Genomic DNA, 21,097 nt, shown 5'->3' on the forward strand with positions numbered 1-21,097 from the left:
CCCCCCCCACCATGACTTGAAGTTGTGGTCAAAAAACGAAACAGCCCTGTGTTCTGCAAAAACAGTATCGCGGTCACCCGACATTTGTTCACGATGTTGCGAGAAATGAAAACTGTATATCGCCAAACTCGCTATCAAGGTGGACCCGGCTGTGCTGTTGCTCGGCAGCTCGGCGAATGATTCATTACAGTTATTATTCGCTTTGGGTGATAGTTTTAAAAGCGAATTTTAATTGCTCTACCATCCCTCGTATTTCATAAAAGCGCAAACACGTTTCTGTATTATTTTGTGTCCACGTTGCTACAGCCGTTCTCATCGTTACGTAAACGCCCGATTAAAAATTCGTAATTTATAGCGAATTTTACAATCGGTTTTTATCGGCTCGCTCTCTGTGTATGGCATTTTGCGTTCGGTGGCAACGTTTAAATTAACACGTGTTAATGGCGTTAAGAATAAAAAGCGAATTTATGCGCGATATAGTCGTTAATTAAGCCCGGCCATAAATAATATGGATACTGTCATCGGAAATTGTGGCAAATTCGGTAATTTATAGTTATGTAAATTCGTATCGTATCGTGTATAGTTTTGCGATCGCTGAGAGTAGGTATACTGTGCTGGATAGAGGCGGAAAAATAAATTAGATGAGTTCTACATATAACTTTAAAATATGTTTATCTGTTTATTTTCTGAACGTTCGAAAAATTCAAGTAATTTTGGAACTGATTCTTTTCCATCAGTTGTGGCTCACTTTTTTCAAAGTCCCATAAACCCATCGTTTTAATAGTTCAAGTCTTATCTACAATCTACATACCGTGGACTTCTTGCAACCTTTGGTAAAGGAGCAGGAACCCAAATCAGCTAGCTGCAATTGCTACAAAATAGAACAGATGTTAAACAAGTAGGTACCTAATGTTTGAAAATTATTAACGATATCAATGATCAAACATCATTGATGAGTTCATGACTCTTTTGAATTCTTACATGAAAAAGTTTCAAATGTTCACAAAATCTTGTTTCAGAAAAAGTTACGACTTTCTAAACAGGTCTTTCATTCTCCAACGGTCTTCAAAACATTATTTTCAATTGTTAATCGAAAAGATTCTGAAGGTGATTTATCACTGTTTTCATAGATTTTATGGCTTTTGGACTCGCTCGAAAGAGCTCTTAGGAGGTCAAAATTATTTCCCTAAGTTCGCTATTTTCATGTACCGACCTATTTTCTGGTTTAAAAATGTAAGAAGTCGCAATGCAAGGACAAAATACGCAAAAACGATTGAAATACTGATTTTAAAAATTCATTGTGATTTGTAATACCTACCTAAAATCACCTATCTATACTAGTAGTAGGCGGGTCACTTTGGGGGTCCTTTTTTTACATCACCTTTATGGCGAATTTTTCTTTTGGTTTTTTCCCTGGTATTTGGCTGGAAATCAGCGTAATTGAGTCTTTATAATAGCGAAAATGTCGATGCTATTTACGCGTCGCTAGCTCCCTTATAGTAAAAAAAGGATGAGGGAATGTCAAAACACACTCCAAGTATTAATTTTTTTTGCAATTTTTTCTATAAAGGTCTTCTTCCTCGAGTTGAATTGAATACGTATGTTTATTTCTTTTTTTTTTTTGAAATCGATAATGATGACGTATTGATTTTCAAATTACGTGTTGAATATTTGTCATAAAAAAGTAAGCAAAAAGAATACGTGTAAAAAGCGATCGTTTATTATAAAATATTATAAAATATAATAATGAATAAAAACATTTCACGTAATTGAGATAAAAAACTGAAAAAAACACGATTATTAATTCTAAAATATACCCACCTAATAATAAAAACTGAAAAAACACGATTGTTTATTCTAAAATATAACCACCCAATAATAGAAACTGAAAAAAACACGAATGTTTATTCTAAAATATACCCAACCCAATAATAAAAACTGAAAAAAAAGGGCACAGCCACGTTAATAAATCTTAAATATAAAATGGACTAGCCGATTGACATACCACACTCTCACACACATTCTCACATAACTCACACATTCGCGTATGATTGCTTAAAAATCTAAAAATATAAGCGTATAATTGAATAAAAATTATAAAATAATTCGAACTTCGTCTTATAATAATTTAATCGGAGTTATCTCCTTCGTCGTCGGCATCGTAGCTGATGCTATTTTCAGCGTCAGCTTGATCGTCAATTGGTTTTTGTTCGTGCCATTTTTGGTACAGATCGTAGGTGTCATTTAACATTTTGAAGGAGCTGCGACCCAGATGTAAGTTCAGAATCAGACTGTATGGGATGCGGTAGCAGCTCGGAAGACAGTGACAATGGTGGTTGTTGTGGCAGTGGGGGTGGTATTGGTGGGGGTTATTTTGCATGCAATCTTTGTTATGCAGAAAAACGTTCAGATTGTGACTGTTCAGTTTGCGCTTGTTGTCGTAGGAAAACACCAGAGTATAAGGTAGCCTGTGAAAACGGATAACAGGTGTGATTGCAAATGCTGTAAATTTTGCAAGTGGTGTAAGCGAAAATTCTGCACAATTTCCTATACTTGTGCTGGCAATTACTGTGTCTTATGCCACTACTGTCTCCCCCACCCTTGCAGATACCCAAAGGCCTAGTCATAAATACGAGTGTTTAGTCACTTACAAGTCATTCTTGATTAGTATGCCAAACTTAGTCAGGGTGTCTAACAGGTACTGCAGGTACTGCAAGTGCTGTAAAAGTACTGCATTGAAATCCTCGGTACTGCAAGTACTGCAAAGTACTGCATTTTGCCTGAAAAGTACTGTAGTTTTTCTCAGAATCATTGATTTAAAATTTTTTATAAACCCCAAAATGAATTAATTGGTGAAAATTTAAAAAAAAAAATGTTCATTTTGTACCTCAAAAGATGGCAACACTTGTTAAATTAATACTTGTAAAAATTTTATCGACAAATTCCAACCGGTTCAAAAAAAAAAAATTTTCGGGGGGGGGGGTCGGTGTAAGCTGGATAAAAAAAAAGGTAATGCAAAAGGTACTGTAAAAGTACTGCATTTCTTCGGAGAAATTTTGTGAGACACCCTGTTAGTAGACCTGGCTTCAATGACTTCACTCGTGCAAATTGATTGTGCAGCTAGTCCTGTTAAAATAACCTATCATCCAATGGCGCTTCAACTGCTAGCTGCAGATAAAATAATCGACAACATTAACTCGCCATTGAAAATATTACAACTACCACTGCCCAATATTATAATTGAGCACTTGGTAGAATTATACATCAAGTACCACGATGCAGGTTACTTCAGTATGGATGAAGAAGACGACGATTCCGATTAGTTCCGCAAATTACCCCCACCACTTATACTCAATTAGATCAAGTCTCATTATAACACTGTATTCATTAAGGACGAGTCGGATTTCCTCCGTAATTTTAATGATGTCCAATATTTCTTATCATTGCAGAGATTTGGTAGGAAGAAACGATGAAACGTTGTGATCCTGTTATCGAGCACTTTAAAACACTTGCTGAAAAAACAACAAAAGTCAAAAAAACTTCAAAATCTTTCTACGAGATCCCTTTCAAATTATTTGGAAAATTAAGAAAACGAACAAACGCAACATGAAAATCTATTCTGCGATTTTTTTTTGAACTATAAACATCGCATTAAAAACCGCTCGTTTTTCTGCAAAGATAAAGACTGTAAAACAAAAAAAGTTCATATTCAGTCAATAATGTAGGTATTTGCATTTGAGTTTATGGGTACCTGGTATCTTTACCTACCTATAGCCAGGTCCCCCTTGGACATGATTTGACCAAAAAAAAAAAAAACACCGTAATAATAAGTAAGTATGTAAAGTAGTAAGGCATTTTATATAATTTTAGAACTTGTTGTTTTATTAGGTAATTGTTTTCTAAAATATTTCAATTACAAACACTTAAAAAACACAGTGAAAGTTTTTATCGATGAGAAAACGCTGAAAATTTAAAATATTAAAAATTTGTATATTAACCGCTGTAAATTCAACTAATTTAAGAAAGTATGTACTTAGGTAAGTACATCACAGTCAGTGCTAGGTAGGTATTTTAAAATCAATCTGAAATACAAAATTTCGAAGTCAATACTTCGTACGAGTAACTGGGTAGTCCTCAACTTTTTTTTACTGTTCGCAATCAAAATTTCAAAACAGAAAACCATCGAATAGCAAAAGTGTTTCACTTTGCTCCATTTTTTCTAAATCCATCTTCAATATCAAACAAAGACTTATTTCTAGTTTCAGGGAAGAAAATCTTGGCAAAAATCACAGTAAGCAATGAGAAAAATGCAAAATACCAAAATATTCCCAAAACCCCGATGACGTGATTCAACAACGGGTACAATTTTACGTTGAAAAATGTTATTATAAATATGATTACGGTTACATTAGCCGACATCGTACCTCTAACTCGACTAGGGAACATTTCGCCAATCATCATCCAAGGTATATCGATCATTCCTATCATACAGAACAATATGTAAACAAATACGCATATCACAGGTAAAACAGATAGTCTTCTATGAGAATCAGTCATTAAACAGATGGCGCCTAGGGTCATGGCAATCGTCATACCTAGACCGGATGCACTAAGTAATGTTTTTCGATTAAATTTATGAACCACTGTCATGAGAAGTAAACTACCCACGGTAGATATAGCCGCAAATATAATAGATAAAACAGTACCGTCGTATTTTGTCTCAAAACTTGAGAAAAAATCTACAGCATAATAAGTGATGATATTATATCCGACCTGTTGTTGGAATATGGAAAATATTACAATAATTATAAATGGTTTCCAAACGGCGGGGTCTTTAAAATTTTCAAAATAACGAGGCTTTGTTTCAATTTTTCGAAGTCTGTCTTCGATATCGGTAATTTCCTTTTCTACCACTTCGGATTTATCGTTTCTACACCATAGTAGAGCTTGAACAGCTTTCGTCTTATTAGATTTAATCATGTACCAAATTGGTGATTCAGGAAGGTAGCATGTTAAGGCGAATATAATTAAACTATATCCACATAAAATTAAAGCCACAGTTTCCCACGTGAAAAAATAACCCAATACGTAAACGAACAAGGTTCCTCCAATAGTCATCGGCGTAATCAGCGATAATAATGTTCCTCTATCTGATGGTTTACTTATTTCAGCAATGTACAATCCGACGCAAATCACCATTCCTGCACACATTCAATTGCACAATAAATTAATAAGAATTAGCAAACTTTTTAAAAATGATTTCTGAAACGTTTTTTCCACATACTCGACCTACCCAAGTATGCAGATAGAAACACAATGTAGTCAATTAGGAACAGCGTCAACTCACCCAATGCAAAACTCAGAAGAGTGCGACTGAAGTAGAGTAAAGGTATATTGTAGGAAAAATAAGTTATCAACCAGGAGATTGCGATCAAAATAGCAACTATTTGCATAGTGGTTTTTCTACCGTATACATCAACTACAACTCCTTCAACTAAAGCTCCAATCGGTCTGCAAATAACACCCAAGCTAGCTACAAAAAAAAAATTCAAAACTTCAGGGTGAAAAAAAAATTCTTCCATTCAAGTTAAGTACATAGGTACATATTTCATCTTAGCATACCTATCCAAGAAGCTTGATTCACATTTATGCGCAAAACTGAAGTGGGTAGTTCCAACTGAGCTAAAAGGATAGCAGAATATCCCATGGAAACCCCTGTCAGAAAGGATAACTGGCAAGCTATAGCCGTAGCTATTACCTAAGCATAAAAATATTAATTACGTTCATTATTGTAAATTGAAAATTAAAACTATCCGCAATAACTTTTCGAATTTGATACTCTGGAAAGTTAAATTTTTGTGACAGGTAAAAAATTACCACAAAAATTTCGTACTCAAAGTTGTGTTACCCTATAGGTATAAGTAATATGTTTCCATTATAAATGAAAATTGCTCCTCTGAGTTTACAAAATAGGAATTATGTTTGTTGAACTTATTATTCTCAATCGCATCCGGTTTCATCCAAATCTAGCACCAGAAATTTGAAAATTCATAAAAATGCAATGAGTGAATTTAATAATAGATGATTGGAATTTTTTCACCGATTTTGAGGCACTAATATGTACATAATATTATGCATAACTTCGTGAATTTCTGTCCCGGTAAAAAATTACTGCAGACCTATCTCAGAAAATTCGTTCTCTTTTCGGCGAACTATCAATTTTCTCAATTTTTGTTTCAAATTGCTAATTTGATCTCAAAATCTGTACGTAACAATCAACGTGCCACAACATTTCCAAGATGGGCAACATCACATGTTTATCTCAAGTTTCTTTTTAGATACCTACTCAGTAGGGTGGAGCGGAAAAAATTTATAGTCTTCGATTTCGCTGAAATTGAAGTATGTTGGAGATTTTGAGTTGAAATGACCCCCAAAAAATTTTCAGCCCCCCACATGCCCCTGCGGTGGAACTGTGGCCCCCCAAAGTAGGGTCATTTTGGGAAAAAACGCTGTTTTTCGAATTTAAAAGTAGCAATAACCATTTTTTTCGAAAACGGGTAGCACTCAAAAGTTGCGATTTGAGATGACGAATCGAATGACGTAATTGGTTTTTCGATTTGACCCCGGCTAACCCTCCCCAGTTTCATTTGAAAAGTCGCGAATCGGCGTTTTTTTGCTATTTTAATTGAAAATACAGTCGATTTAGGATTCGAATGCGATTTTATGATTGATTATTACTTTTCACATTGAAGCAAATGAATCTAGCTCGTATTCCAATCTCTACCCCTCCCCCGTTCTTGAGCCCCCCCCATTAAAAACTCCCCTGCCACCTTGAATATATGGTATCGTTCCAACAAGAAAAATCACGGATAAAAGTTGTTTCTTGAACATTTTTCTACATTTTGGTTCTAACAAAAATTTTGTTTGGCGCCACCCTTGGGCCCAAAATTCCCAAAAACCATTTCCACAAAAATTCAAAATCGCGTTTTTAACGTTTTTACGAAAAATTTGTAATCAATGAAGAGTGAAAATTTTAAATTTCAAAAGTTTCCATTGCAGACTACCCCTGTTAGATTTTACATACTAGGTTAAGTTTAAAATTTTGAATGAATGAAAATGAAGATGTTATTATTTATTTTTTTTCAGTTTTCATAAAGAGAATTTTTAATTACGTACCTTACTGATTGATCGCAAAAAAATGGAAGTACGTTGTAAATTACGTTCAAGATACAAATAATAGTGGCCTATTACAGACATTTCCCGTTTTAGGAATTTGAATCCTCACACTTCCTTTACTCAGTTTTGTATTATAAATAATAATTTCAAACTTCTCGTATGCATTAATTCAGAACCATGATGTTTAGATCCGAATTCTGTTTTTTTATTCTTCATTATTTTAGTCGTGTATTGAAGGTGCTTCACCATAAAAAAATATTTCCCGTTTATAATTTTGCTGATTTTCAGAAGATAATGAGGATTTAGAAGTAATTTTGAAATGAACAGTTGAAAATGTTGATGTGATATGCGCGAAGAGGGCTGCATAAGCGAGGCATAGGAAAAAGAGAAATGAATAAGTACCTAATACTTATAGTTCTGAGCACGTCCACATTTCTCGATTACAAATTTTTAATAAAAACGTTAAAAACGCGATTTTGAATTTTTTGGAAATGGTTTTTGGGAATTTTGGGCCCAAGGGTGGCGCCAAATAAAATTTTTGTTAGAACCAAAATGTAGAAAAATGTTCAAGAAACAACTTTTATCCCGTGATTTTTCTTGTTGGAACGATACCATATTCAAGGTGGCAGGGGAGTTTTTAATGTGGGGGGGGGCTCAAGAAAGGGGGAGGGGTAGAGATTGGAATACGAGCTAGATTCACTTGTTTCAATGTGAAAAGTAATAATCAATCATAAAATCGCATTCGAATCCTAAATCGACTGTATTTTCAATTAAAATAGCAAAAAACCCCCGATTCGCGACTTTTCAAACTAAACTGGGGAGGGTTAGCGGGGGTCAAATCGAAAAACCAATTACGTCATTCGATTCGTCATCTCAAATCGCAACTTTTGAGTGCTACCCGTTTTCGAAAAAAATGGTTACTGCTACTTTTAAATTCGAAAAACAGCGTTTTTTTCCAAAATGACCGTACTTTGGGGGGCCACAGTTCCACCGCAGGGGCATATGGGGGGCTGAAAATTTTTTGGGGGTCATTTCAACTCAAAATCTCCAACATACTTCAATTTCAGCGAAATCGAAGACTATAAATTTTTTCCGCTCCACCCTACTACTCAGTCATATCTGAATTGTTTACTCGGACACTCGTTTTCTGGATCTCGAGTAGGTATTTATTACAATAAAAAATGCACCTCAAATTTCTTCACTAACAATTATTACGAGTTGTTTCTTTTTTTAATAAAGCACGAGTAGGTACTGGGATAATTTTTTTCATAAACACTGATAACATCACAGTTCAAAGTATTCATTACATAACATGGTCTGTCATTTATCAAACATGATGCATTTGAATTCTACATAACAATGCATACATATTTTACAAGTCAGTAATCATTTATCTTTCAGGCAGTCCTTTAAACTCGCAAACTGTCAATTATTTCATTTTTTGGATTTTTCAAGAAATGTACTAGGTAACAATCAACCACTTGCATCTAAAATTTGAAAAGGTGTGTACTGTGTACCTACATACTCGTACGCTACTTATTTGAGGAAGTAAGCAAAATCGAATGGATCTCAAAACTGGAAATATTACGAATTGTAAAGATAAAGATACTTATAGAGGAGGAACGATCATAAATTTATTCCGGTGATCAAACACTAATGAAATGAAATTTTTACATTTCGTCCCCAGAAAATTGGTAACAAACATCATATTAATAAGTAGGTAGGTAAAGGTAGAAGGTACATAGGTACATAGGTACATGTCATAATAAAATTCGTCAGGTGTCCGTATTGGAAGGCGTTAATTTCCCATTTTAAAAGACTGAATTAATTTGAAATTTCTGAAATTGTTTCTTTCTAGATTTAAAACTTAAAATTACCATTTGAATCTTACCGACAGTGTGCGATAATAAACCACGATTACTTAATAATTAATTTATAAAAAGAAACAATTTTGAAGGTGAAGGCGAAAAATGGTGTAGCAGGTGAAACTTAAAACTAGGGTTATCCTAACAGAGATACACTTAACTAAAACTGCTGTCCATTAAAAAAAAAATGATAAGATACTAACGCATGGCAATACATCACTTGTTTTCCGCTCTTTTCTGATCAGAGGTTCACTTTCTGGAGATCTTTTAGAAAAAAATGAAGGCATATTTCACGTGAACCAAAACAAAGCGCGTCGAACCATATACTTATACCAAACCACACCAGATGAAATCCGATACTCACATAATGAAAAAAATAAAGAGTTTCAAAAACGTTCAACAATCGTACCCTTCATTAAGGCGAATTAAAGATTTTCGCGTGAAAATTTGAAATGTGAACGCGATAAAGATGGTTGACGGGTGAAAGTACGGAACGTTTATAAGATGGTGAACTTATACCTGCAAGATAAATACCTAGAAACATACACACACACACAACCACGAGCGACCGATGTTTAATATGCAATATGCATCTATTTTTAATCAGTCATATTATCACGATTACATTACATAATATGTACATAAATGTATCTAATCAAATAAAAATTGAGTCTATACAAATATAGGAACTCATTTTCGCATAAAAACCAACGCTCAAAGTAAACGCGATGTAATCTCGTATTTGCATGGCATTGAAATTTTTTTTTTATCAATTATTGAAAAATTTGAGATAATTAGCCTACAGGCATGTAGGAAACGGTCAGTCGAACAAATCGAGTAAAAATTTCGAAAGGACGCATCCAGAGAAAAAAGTATTTGTAGAAATAAATTCGGTATAGGTACTAGTATTATAGCTTTATATATAAGCGCAGCGCGCGTAGGTAGGGTACAGCTAATAGGGTAAGGTACCGGTGGCGGTATCTCATTGCAACATACGACCAAGGAACTCACAACGTATCTGCTTCCAGAAATACTTGTTCTAATACGCAATAAAAAATTTATTTTAAATTTTACATTCTTATTATAAAATATTCGTATGTATGTAATGTACCCTACCTACCATATAAAACTGAGCACCTGTAGGTGAATAATATGTATAGAAATAGATACCTTACGCGATTACGATTTTATTTCTACTAGGTACCTATATTTTCATGTTTTTTGGTTCAACGCTACATGAAGCGATAACTACAAAAACCAACTTTCTCTATAGGTTTTGAATTTTCCACAATAAAGCACCCATTAGATACTGATTAGAAATGAAACGATAAAAATTTTACGAAAAAATAAAGAACAAGGGGCAAAATAATACCATAAGTATGAAGTGAACACACTATTGTGGTCGCTAGGAATCATGCCATTTAAAGAAAATTACGTAAGTACCTACTTGCAATTTTTTAATGTTTTAGAGAATCGGTTAAATTGGATATACTCCTCGCTAAATTATGCGGTTTTTTTCGCAACACGTATACCTTACCTAGCACCTACCTATACTTGAAGTTGAGGATAACAGTCCAACAACTGAACGTGAAAATAAATCTTAGGTTCCTATTTTGTTTTCTTACGCATAATTTTGCGCAGCAAAAAGTCTTGGAGGCCCACAATTTTTCGGTTACCCAATGCTTTCAAAGCCTAAGAAAATTGAAAATCGATTTCTGAATTCTGAAGAGTGCTATATACTTGGTGAAAAGTTCGGCAATCTAAAAGACAAACTCAGTTTCGAAATTCCAAATTGTTTTCTACCTATAACTGAAAATTTGTAAGTTACATAGGTAGGTAATTTAATTATTCTTGCTCCAGCCACGAAACAAATTTCTCAAAACTGAAAAGCCATAACAAAGGTTTGAAAATTCCCGTATTTGCATCCTAGCACAGAATTGCTCATTTTGTTGTTTTTTACGATTTTAAAACTCGTTTTTCGATATACATAATAGGTATTAGTTCGATTTCTATGCAAAAAATATCCCGAAAATCCAGTTATTTTTTATAACCTAATGCATATAGTCAAGTTCAGTACGTTGTACAGTGGAAATTTTCGTAAAATTTATCAAATCAGCGATGAATAAGATTTATGTATCATTAAGAGGTATTTTTGACAAAACGTGTTACTTTTAAAAGCAGGTGATTCATTAGGTAGGTATCTTATCTCTTTTGTATACAGGGTACGTAAAAATATCAGGTAGGTAGTAGGTACCCCATCTACGAACACGCAGCACCGTTAGGTACATTGGAGCACCCGATATTTTTGCGCACCCTGTAGGTATCTGGTATATACAATGTTTCTAGCTAGGTAAGGTATGGTGCTGTGAAAGGTCAACAGGGGATTTCGATAATCATCGTTCTTTTGTGGCTTATTAGCCAACATACTACAATGTAAACGCAATTTTAAATTCACTGCGATAGATACTTAATTAAAATGTATTTCTTATGTACATATTAGGTAATTATAGGTTTAGGTACTAAATTTAGAGCAACAGTCCAGCCCATCAGCTATAGATACAGGCTTTTATAACCCGAAGTGTACTTATATCTACGAATATGAAAATCTCTGTAGTTCAATATCAACCAAAATTAAACTCAGCTACGGTATGTCTTTCTGAAAAAAAATATTTTCTAAAAGTAACATTGAGGTTCTATGAATTTGAGAAAAGCAATAAAATATTACATCAAAGATTAAAATCTTTCAACAATACGTAAAAAAATATGAATCAATAATGAGATATTCAGCCAAGGAGCAGTTCAAAAATTTTGAATAAAAAATACAGACGCAGAATTGCAGATTCCTCTAATGTGTGCATCAAGCGCCACATTTTTGGTTTCCATTCCGTTTCCGACCCTATCCCATTCTTATTAAAAAATGATCAATTTACAGCAAATTACAGCACATACAAATGTCGAGAACTCACAATATACAGTATCTGCTTTGAAGGCCATAGAAACACTTTCCTCTATAGATATTATTTATACTACGAGTAAAAAGAAAAACAGAATCTTATCAAATTTTAACGAATGGTGATTGATTAAAAATGTAGGTCAAAATTACTACGTATTATTATCTAAAAAGGTCAATAAATAAGAATATATTGTATTAATACTAGTAAGCTCGCAAAGAAGAATGTACATATTTCATTAAGAAAGAAGGTAAGATATATAATCAGGCGAACTAATTAGGCGAAAATTATCGGAGCATACATCGAATATTGATCCTATAAATTACTTGGTCGAATACTTTTGTGATGGAAAATGTAAATCAAATTTCAGGCTGTATCTTCAGTTTTATCATGTCAACTGTCATTGATATTGGGAGCTGCTCAAGGATTTTCGGGAATTCTGTTGCCCCAGTTAAAAGAATCTCTTCAAATAAACAAAGATCAATTCTCATGGATAGGTAAGAAATTAATTTTTTGTTTACCTACACATTCCTTCGGATTCATGTCTTTGTTAATATTTAGAAAAAAAAGAGTAGGTAAATTTATACGCCTAAATTAGATGCCCAGTGTACTTACCTACTCCAAAATGAAATACCATTGACATACGAGTAAAAGGTTTTGCAAGGGAAACTTTTGATCACTCAGTCATCAATTTTATCCTTCTTGCTATCAAAGCATGGAGACCATTAGGCTAACTGACAATTTTTTTTTGACTATGCAATCAAAAAACTAGGGATCTTACATTAGTTTGTACTTTTCAAAATACGAGTAACCTATAAATTGCATACGACCAGCTACGGCACCGGAAAACATCAAAAAGGTTTTCAGGAGTTCCAATTTTACAAAATTGCTGCTTGCTACAGACAAATCATGTTCACAAAATTTTCTGAATAACAAGGGTCCAGTATTCCCCACGGAGGTTTCAAATTTAGTTGGGCACTAAAATGTGATGAATGCTGTGGAAATGTGATGAAAAATGCAATGACTTTACAAGCTATTTTGGGAAAAAAAAGTAACATCAATTGCTACTTACAACACCAGATCTCCGGGTAGATATCCCAGTTCTTTCGAACTTATGTCTACATTATTTTGCATTGTTTCATAAAGTCTTCCTCGAACTCCAGCAACTCGCTGCTCTTCTGTTAATTCACATTCAGCCATCATCGACAAATCACAATTAATACAACAAAAAAAATTTAATTCAAATTTTACCTACGCAATTTTTTGAAAGATTTAAAATATCATGTAGGACCTACACCTACATTTTTCAATCCTGAATGATTAAATAGGTTGAGAATTTATTCATTGGGTATGATCATCATCTTAGGCCAATATGGGGAGGAATAGTGCATACCTCGGCAGTACTTATATGTAATATGTACTACGGCACCTATACCGCCTCTCCAGCCTCGAATGTGGACTACAGTCAGTAATAATAACTTTTTTTTCAACAGCGAGCTTAGGGATAGTTTTCAGACCACTCGGGGCCATAGTCGAAGGATACCTAGTGGATAAATTTGGTAGAAAACGAACAATGCAAGCGGTGGCATTTCTGTTCATATTATCATGGGCATTTACTGCACTTGCCAGTGATGTTAAGTTTTTATATGCCAGCAGAATATTTTTAGGCTTCACTATGGGTGAGTTGAATTTTATTCATATTTGCCAGCCATTTTCTGAAACCTCTTTAAAATAAGTACAGAAAATAATAAAGTTGATACATCATCAACCAAATAATTGCTGCGAAAATGCGCATATTGACAAAAAAATATCATATAAATCATATCACATTTCAGGTATGGTTGTATGCGTCGGTATGTACATCGCAGAAATCACGAAACCCGCAGATCGAGGCACATTTTTATCACTTATCACACCCACAATAAACTGCGGTATACTAATGGTGTACCTTTTAGGTTACCTATTTCACTGGAAAATCGTAGCTAGCATACTGATAGTTTACTCTGTAATTCTGTTCTTTGCTTTACATTACGTACCAGAATCGCACATATGGTATATGATAAAAAACAAAAGAACTAAAGCAGCAAACGTCCTATTAAGTTTTAGAAACGATAATGTAGAAGCAGTAAACAAAGAACTGGATCAAATTAAAACGAAAATGTCCAGATACGAAGAAGGTAGAATAAGTTTTTTCTTAAATTTTTTCAAACCTGCAGTTTGGAAGCCATTTGTCATTTTTGCTGTATTTTCATTTTTCCAACAACAGTCCGGCTATAACGTAATTATTTATTATTCGGTGCCATTTTTCAGTAATTTAGGGAGTGGTATAAAGGATTCGTATATGTTGGCGATAGTTTTTGCGTCGATTTCAATTGTGGGAAGTGTAATTTTAGTACTGATCGTGCATAAATTCAATCGAGTCACATTATTGGTGATGTCAGGATTAGGGATGTCAATAACGATGGGAATAGGTGCCTTATCACTGACATTAAGTTTCCTAGAGCCTTATAAATGGATTTCGGTTATGTGCATATTTGTATACATTTTCTTCTGTATGTTGGGAATGATCGATATTCCTTGGATGATGATAGGTGAAGTGTTTCCCAATCGTATGAGAGGTTCAATGTCTGCGGCCATAACTGTTGTTATATTTTTCATTTCATTCGTTAATATTAAATTGTATACTACGATGGATCAGCATTTAGGCAAGGCTGGAGTCATGTGGTATTTCGCTGTTTTATCTTTAATTACGGTCATTTTTGCCAAAATTTACTTTCCCGAAACGAAAGGAAAAGCTTTAACCGAAATTGAAGATAACTACAACAAATAAATATAAAATAAGTATAGGTCAAAAACTGCAAGTGATAGGTATGGCAAAAAGATAATAATATGTACTCCCTGAGAACTGAGCAATGTAGCTCAAAAGAATGCTATAGGTATGCTTTTTAAGTATATAGTAAAATGTGTAGATAAACTAGATATGTATTTCAATTCGTATGTTTTGTGCATTCCTAAGTTCTATATTTATTGTACCCATTTATAAATTAATGAATCATACAACGATTTATTAAATTTTTTCAAATTTTTTAATCAATAACTTCAAAAAGATGTAAGTTTTACGCAAATGATAACCAACTTCTTGTTACCTACACCCGTACTTACAGAGGAGGAAATCTACTTAATTAATCTACCCTACCCATTTATGTACCTACCTACCGATATGATACCTCAGAAAATTGCTTCAAGATTGGGATAAGTTAATACATTAGATGCTATTTTTAAAAATGAATTTCATAGAAATGAAGAAAATCAAGGGTGCCTTGAATAGGTATAAAATGAAACCGTTCTTCAAGCAAACGAAAAAAACACCAAATTGATTAGAGGAGAAAAAAAGACGAGTGGCAGTTATGTACGAGTAAGTGAAATTTTACAGATAATACGCTCGCTTTCTTTATCGAAAATTTTTAAAATGACAGAAAATTATTGCCAGCAAGCGAACGTACCCACAGAAAAAAAAAATGGTAACACGGTCATACTTATCGCCTCTTCCCATGGTCGTATCTCCCTAATGCAAAAACTATAAAGTACAGTAGGTACAACACGTTTCAACATTGCTTGAAAAACACTAAACGGGCAACAGGAATTTCACCAAAATATTAAAATAAAGAAGAGGAATTCTCAGAATTTTTGGAGGAGGCCGGGGGCATAACAAAATACGACTTGCCATGTCCTTTTAAAAGCGAACATAAGGTTATTATTCAACTTGGAATTGACGACCTTTAAAAAGGATGTTAGAAGGTTGAAAAAAATCGTAGACTGAAGAAAATAACCTGATAATTTTTACATCATTTAGAGTTCCAGGTACTTAGGTACTCAATTATTTCCAGGAATAAAAAGTGTTTCTTAATTTTTCCGGAAAAGGAATGATTAGAGTCGAATTCATAAGAAATATGTTTTGATAACGAGCTTTATTTTTCAAAACCTTCCCCCAACCGGAGGAATTTTTCTTGTATTTTATTGTGAAATAACATAAGGTTGGATTTATACTGTCTTCAGCCACACTTCACAACTTCTTACGTTAAAACTGCGTTCCCAAAATTCAAATTATACAAATCAAAGCTTCGTATACAGTAGCGTGCAAATTACTTGTCCGAGCAGAAAAATCGCGATGTTACACCGTTTTTAAAAAGCTCGCTACAACGATACCGCTAACAATTTTGAAAAAAAAAATACATGGGGTGAGAGCCTATCCTTTACGAAAATTCTGATGTGTTTGAACCAAAAAAAAAAATGTTTCTAAAAGCTCACTGAACTGAAATGAAACAGAGCGTCCTACAAACATTTCTCGTGAACGAAATTGTAGGGAATTTAATTCTCTTTCAGCGTTATGTCATCAGATTTTTGCTAGAACGTACGGTTCGTCCGCTAAATGCGGAAATCTAAAAGACTGAAAATTTTCTGATTTTTATTTCAGTGAGCGTTTATGAGCTTTTAGAAACTTATTTTTTTTGGTTCAAACACATCAAAATTTTCGTAAAGGATAGGGCTTTCACCCCCTGTATTTTTTTTTCAAAATTGTTAGCGGTATCGTTGTAGCGAGCTTTTTAAAAACGGTGTAACATCGCGATTTTTCTGTTCGGACAAGTAATTTGCACGCTACTGTATGTACTTAATTATCGCATCTTTATAATATTCAGAACCAAAAAGTACATAATTAACGCATGTGGCAGTTAACAGGTTATCAGAAATTACAACCATCACGAATCAATGATTACACAATGACCATATGTTACTTCTACAGTATATCCATAATAATTGACGGATTGTTTGAACCCCGTGATGTGAACTGAAACTCCATTAAATAACTACAACTTACAGGTACAAAGTATCCGCTTTCGAGATGTGGTGCTATCGAAGGCTACTACGGATCTCATGGCCACAATTTTGATCATTTCCACACTTTTAACCACGCACGACCAACGCAGGCAACCTGCCATAAATTCTCACAAAAAAAATCGTCATGGGTGTTGTAATTTTTTCAATGCAATCGTTCAAATTCTCGAAAAATCATGGTTGATTTTTCTACAAAATTATTCAACATAGCAAAACTACCGAAGAACAACCTCATGTCTACTTAATTATTCATAACTTATGCCCAAAACTTAAATTACCAAGGTACCTAATAATCGATATCTTTCTCTTAAGATATCAAGGTTTTACTTGGCATCCAAGTAATTCTAAAATGTCTTGTACATAATATTAACATTTTGATTCCTAATGCAAATAAAGAGTTGTATTTTAACGAGCAAAGTTCATGATAATATGATAATTTTAATCGTTCCAAATGTAGTTGAATCCGCTATTTGAAATACTAACCGTGTGAAATGTGTGCGCCTCGTAAACGTGTTTATTCGCTAGAATGCAACATGGAGTGAAACATCAAGCGCGTTACGTAATGAAAGATGATTATTTTTTTCACGTATTGCATCGCATAAAATGATTTTTAAAAGTATTTCGGATATGAGTTGTGATTTTTTTCAAAAATGTTGCAAAACACACGTAAGTTTTTGATGAAACTTTGAATTATACCTATTTAATAGCTCAAGTGATAAAATCATTTATCAACTGCACAGTGCACACATTAGTTTTATTTTTCTGAGTTAGATGCATAAAAATACTTCAGATCTAACTTTAATTTAAAAAATTTTCGTTTTAAAAAAGTAAATTTAGTCAAAATATTTCAGTATTTAGTGAATAACAAAAATAGTTGAAGATGTATTCGTTAGGAGGTACATACATACATTATGTACATACCAATATGTATGTGCCTAGTTCACAGCTGGAAAATTACTATTAGATCTACCTATCAAGTAAGCCAAGGCTAAATCATGAAATATGACGAACACAGGTACCATACTTAGCACGTATGCATGATACTTTTGCATTTTGAAAATGAGGCTGAAAATGTTCTTATCATTATTGTTGTGAAAAAAATGAATTACCTGTACTTGTGTTAGTTTCAATAATTTGGTATGTTTTTTAAAAAATAAAAAAATAATATGAGTATCTACTCTCAAAAAAAAACACAATAGGCCTTATCCAAGAAATGTACTCGTATATAAGTAACCTAATCTAGAAATGTTGAAGTATTTCATAATAGGTAGGACATTTTCTTTTAAAAAAAAAACAAAAAAAAAACAATGACAAGGTGCAAAAATTTAAGGTCTTTGCAGATGATTGGACAATACCATGGTAATTTACTTTAATTCATTGAAAAGTAGATATCTATGTGTATTAATCAACACATGATTGGTAAAAAGTCAATGATTATATTTTGCTTCGTAGTATGAGTAGATTAATTCTTAGACACTTATCATTCACATTCACATTATTATTTTTAATTACTCAATTTTTCCCATCAAACAGATATACGTATCTCTACTAGTCTCACAACTGTCACTATTTTCTGGGTTTACTCATGCTTATTCGGCAATTTTAATACCTCAACTGACAGATCCCAGTTCTTCGTTACAAATTCATTCTAGCGAAGCTTCGTGGATAGGTAAGTACATAAACCTAAAATGTACTTGAACAAAAAAAGCAATTCATAGTTTAAAAAATTAAAATATTTTTATTCAAACACTTCCAGCGAGTTTTGGAACCATTTGTCGTCCTGTGGGTGCCTTTTTTGAAGGACTGATAATAGAAAAATATGGAAGAAAACGGTGCATTCAAATTTCTACCGCATTGCACGCGTGTTCATGGATTTACCTATCGTTTTCATGCGACATTCTTTCGATTTATTTTTGCAGAATATTAACTGGTCTTGCCACAGGTAAATTCAACAATCAATGAAACTTTTTTCGAGGTTCATTAATGATAAAACTATCCAAGCTGTGATCAATTTAGCCTACAATGATTTTTTATTTTTAGGCATGGAGTACTCGGCTGGAATTTATATGATAGAAGTAAGTCCAACTTCACAAAGAGGAACTTTGCTATCATTGATGGCTCCAATAACTGCTACCGGGACCCTTATTACGTATATTTTAGGATACCTTCTCAGCTGGAGATTGACATCATTAATTTTCGGAATTTATGCGCTTCTAATGCTCATTTTACAACTATTCATTTACGATACTCCTATATGGTATACCATTAAAAATCAAAAACATCAAGCTTTGAGAAGTTTGCTATGGTTACGAGGTGACAACCGGTCTCAAGTGAAAAACGAGTTGGAAGATTTAGAAATGAAAATCCAAATGCATAAAGATAGTCAAACAAAATATCTTAAACGTTTCACTGATCGTTCAGTCTGGAAGCCATTCATGATATTACTGATATTTTCAATTTTTCAAAAATCCGCGGGTCAGGATGCTATATTTGCATACGCTGTGAATTTCTTCTCACTTTTTAGAACCAACATTCAACAAAACGTTTTGTCAATCATATTCGCCATTATTTCCCTCATTGGTAGCATGAATATTGTTTTATTGGTTCATAAATTCAACCGCACGACTATCCTCTTATACTCTGGTTTAGGAATGAGTATCTCATTAGCTATAGGAGCTATTTTCTTAGAATTCAATCAGACGTTGATAACGGTATGTTGTATTTTCATGTATATTTATTGTTGTATGTCTGGAATGATGAGTGTGCCCTATATGATTATTGGAGAAAGCTTTCCCTATCATGTTAGAGGTGTTATGGGAGCCGCAGTGTCCGTATTCATGTTTTTACCTTCTTTTTTCAACATCAAGTTATTCCTTACCCTGACCGAAATCTTGCAACCTTTCGGATTACTATGTTATTACTCCTTTTTTGCATTATGCGCTGCAGTATTTTCAAAACTATTCATCGTCGAAACGAGAGGCAAAACGTTGGATGAAATTACGGAAGAATATGCCAATTAAAGTTCTCTACAATTAAGTTAGTCAATATTTTCTGCTTTTCTTGTGTTTTAGAATAAGATACTCAAAGTTCGCATGCATAAGACGTAGATATGCATTTATACATAGGATATCTATTAAATACGGGTAGGTCTAGGTACATAAGTACCTGTGTCAGCTATGTCTAGTCATTTTGATGTTATATCATATTATATGCTAAATAAAGTAAACCATTAGTTCTAAATTGAATTCCTATCATATTTTGAAGAATAAATTTAAAAGTACTTTAATTATTACGATACAAAACCTTAATATTTTACACCAAGTATGTATTTCCAGATAGTGTTGAAAGGTCAAAACCCCTATTTATGTAAACGAATGGGTGTTGGACTAATATAACCTTGTACTTCTAAATACAATGTATTTGTAGGGTAATTTTCCATAGTGCACCAAGTCCAAAAACCAAATTTTTCAGATACAAAAAAAATTGCGTTAATATCTCAAGTAGGGTAGGGATTGATATGAGTAACGTGATTCCATTCAATTTTCTCGAAGACTTCCATATCTTCTTCTACTTCCATCAGTTCTATGAAGTTTTCAAACAAAAATGAAAAGCGAAATGGCATTAAGTATATTGTTAACATTATATTTCCAATGCATTCTACTTCAGTTACTTCTATGTTTGCATCAATTTTAACCTCCAACTCTTTGGAAAATCTATTTTAAAATTTTAAAAAGTTTTTGTGATGAAAAATAAAAAATATTTTGATTAATGAGATTTTTACGTGAAGTATTTGTTTTACCATGTGATACCCACAGTACCATCCATTAATTGAGTACGTGTGGACTTGTACGGAGTACGTCACGATGGTGATTTTAATTCGCGACATTACCTGACAAGTAAATGGACCCAACGCTGAATGTTGTCCATTTACTTGTACCGCCTTTGTTGGTACCTTGGCCTTTACTTGGGATGGATTCTGGGCGGTGTATGGATGACGAAGATCGAATCGTCACCCTTGAAGTCCAGTAGTTCATGGGCTTCATTTTAAAGTCCAGTCTCAGAAGAGTTGAGGTAGTAGGATAGGAGCTGATGAAATTGAATGCGCTCGCTCTCACGAAGTTACATGTCAACAAATCGCGTCACTTGAATGTGTAGTAAGAAAAGAAGACCGAAATACAAAATAGTTCACTGTCTATATGTACATTCCAACGC

The 21,097-nt window shown here is 33.6% G+C and overlaps 3 protein-coding genes across 3 annotated transcripts; 2 read left to right on the forward strand and 1 right to left on the reverse strand.

The window, feature by feature from the left end:
* Positions 1–1,698: 1,698 nt before the first annotated feature.
* LOC135840932 (facilitated trehalose transporter Tret1-like) lies at positions 1,699–9,617 on the reverse strand. Its single transcript, XM_065357691.1, has 4 exons — positions 9,245–9,617; positions 5,623–5,758; positions 5,348–5,533; positions 1,699–5,201 (listed from the first exon to the last, which is right to left on the reverse strand). The coding sequence occupies exons 1-4, from the start codon at positions 9,326–9,328 to the stop codon at positions 4,201–4,203; spliced, it is 1,407 nt and encodes a 468-aa protein (XP_065213763.1). The 5' UTR covers positions 9,329–9,617; the 3' UTR covers positions 1,699–4,200.
* Positions 9,618–10,342: 725 nt separating this feature from the next.
* LOC135840934 (facilitated trehalose transporter Tret1-2 homolog) lies at positions 10,343–15,065 on the forward strand. The gene is made up of 4 exons (XM_065357693.1): positions 10,343–10,476; positions 12,363–12,489; positions 13,486–13,671; positions 13,828–15,065. Exons 1-4 carry the CDS (start codon positions 10,456–10,458, stop codon positions 14,820–14,822), a joined length of 1,329 nt encoding a protein of 442 aa, XP_065213765.1. The 5' UTR covers positions 10,343–10,455; the 3' UTR covers positions 14,823–15,065.
* Positions 15,066–17,311: 2,246 nt separating this feature from the next.
* LOC135840933 (facilitated trehalose transporter Tret1-2 homolog) lies at positions 17,312–20,659 on the forward strand. Its single transcript, XM_065357692.1, has 4 exons — positions 17,312–17,551; positions 18,419–18,554; positions 18,642–18,827; positions 18,926–20,659. Exons 1-4 carry the CDS (start codon positions 17,489–17,491, stop codon positions 19,903–19,905), a joined length of 1,365 nt encoding a protein of 454 aa, XP_065213764.1. The 5' UTR covers positions 17,312–17,488; the 3' UTR covers positions 19,906–20,659.
* Positions 20,660–21,097: the final 438 nt, after the last annotated feature.

The sequence above is a fragment of the Planococcus citri genome, chromosome 3 (genome assembly GCF_950023065.1).
Source record: "Planococcus citri chromosome 3, ihPlaCitr1.1, whole genome shotgun sequence".
In the NCBI taxonomy this organism is placed as follows: domain Eukaryota; kingdom Metazoa; phylum Arthropoda; class Insecta; order Hemiptera; family Pseudococcidae; genus Planococcus; species Planococcus citri.

Coding starts and splice junctions, on each gene's coding strand:
- LOC135840932 (XM_065357691.1), bottom strand. CDS start 9,328: ATGCCTTCATTTTTTTCTAAAAGATCTCCAGAAAGTGAACCTCTGATC. Junction 5,759..9,244: donor CAAGTGATGTATTGCCATGC/GTTAGTATCTTA, acceptor TTTTATGCTTAG/GTAATAGCTACGGCTATAGC. Junction 5,202..5,347: donor TCTTCTGAGTTTTGCATTGG/GTGAGTTGACGC, acceptor GAATGTGTGCAG/GAATGGTGATTTGCGTCGGA.
- LOC135840934 (XM_065357693.1), top strand. CDS start 10,456: ATGCCATTTAAAGAAAATTAC. Junction 10,477..12,362: donor TGCCATTTAAAGAAAATTAC/GTAAGTACCTAC, acceptor ATCAAATTTCAG/GCTGTATCTTCAGTTTTATC. Junction 13,672..13,827: donor ATTTTTAGGCTTCACTATGG/GTGAGTTGAATT, acceptor ATCACATTTCAG/GTATGGTTGTATGCGTCGGT.
- LOC135840933 (XM_065357692.1), top strand. CDS start 17,489: ATGATTTTTAAAAGTATTTCGGATATGAGTTGTGATTTTTTTCAAAAA. Junction 18,555..18,641: donor TAGCGAAGCTTCGTGGATAG/GTAAGTACATAA, acceptor AAACACTTCCAG/CGAGTTTTGGAACCATTTGT. Junction 18,828..18,925: donor ATTAACTGGTCTTGCCACAG/GTAAATTCAACA, acceptor TTTTATTTTTAG/GCATGGAGTACTCGGCTGGA.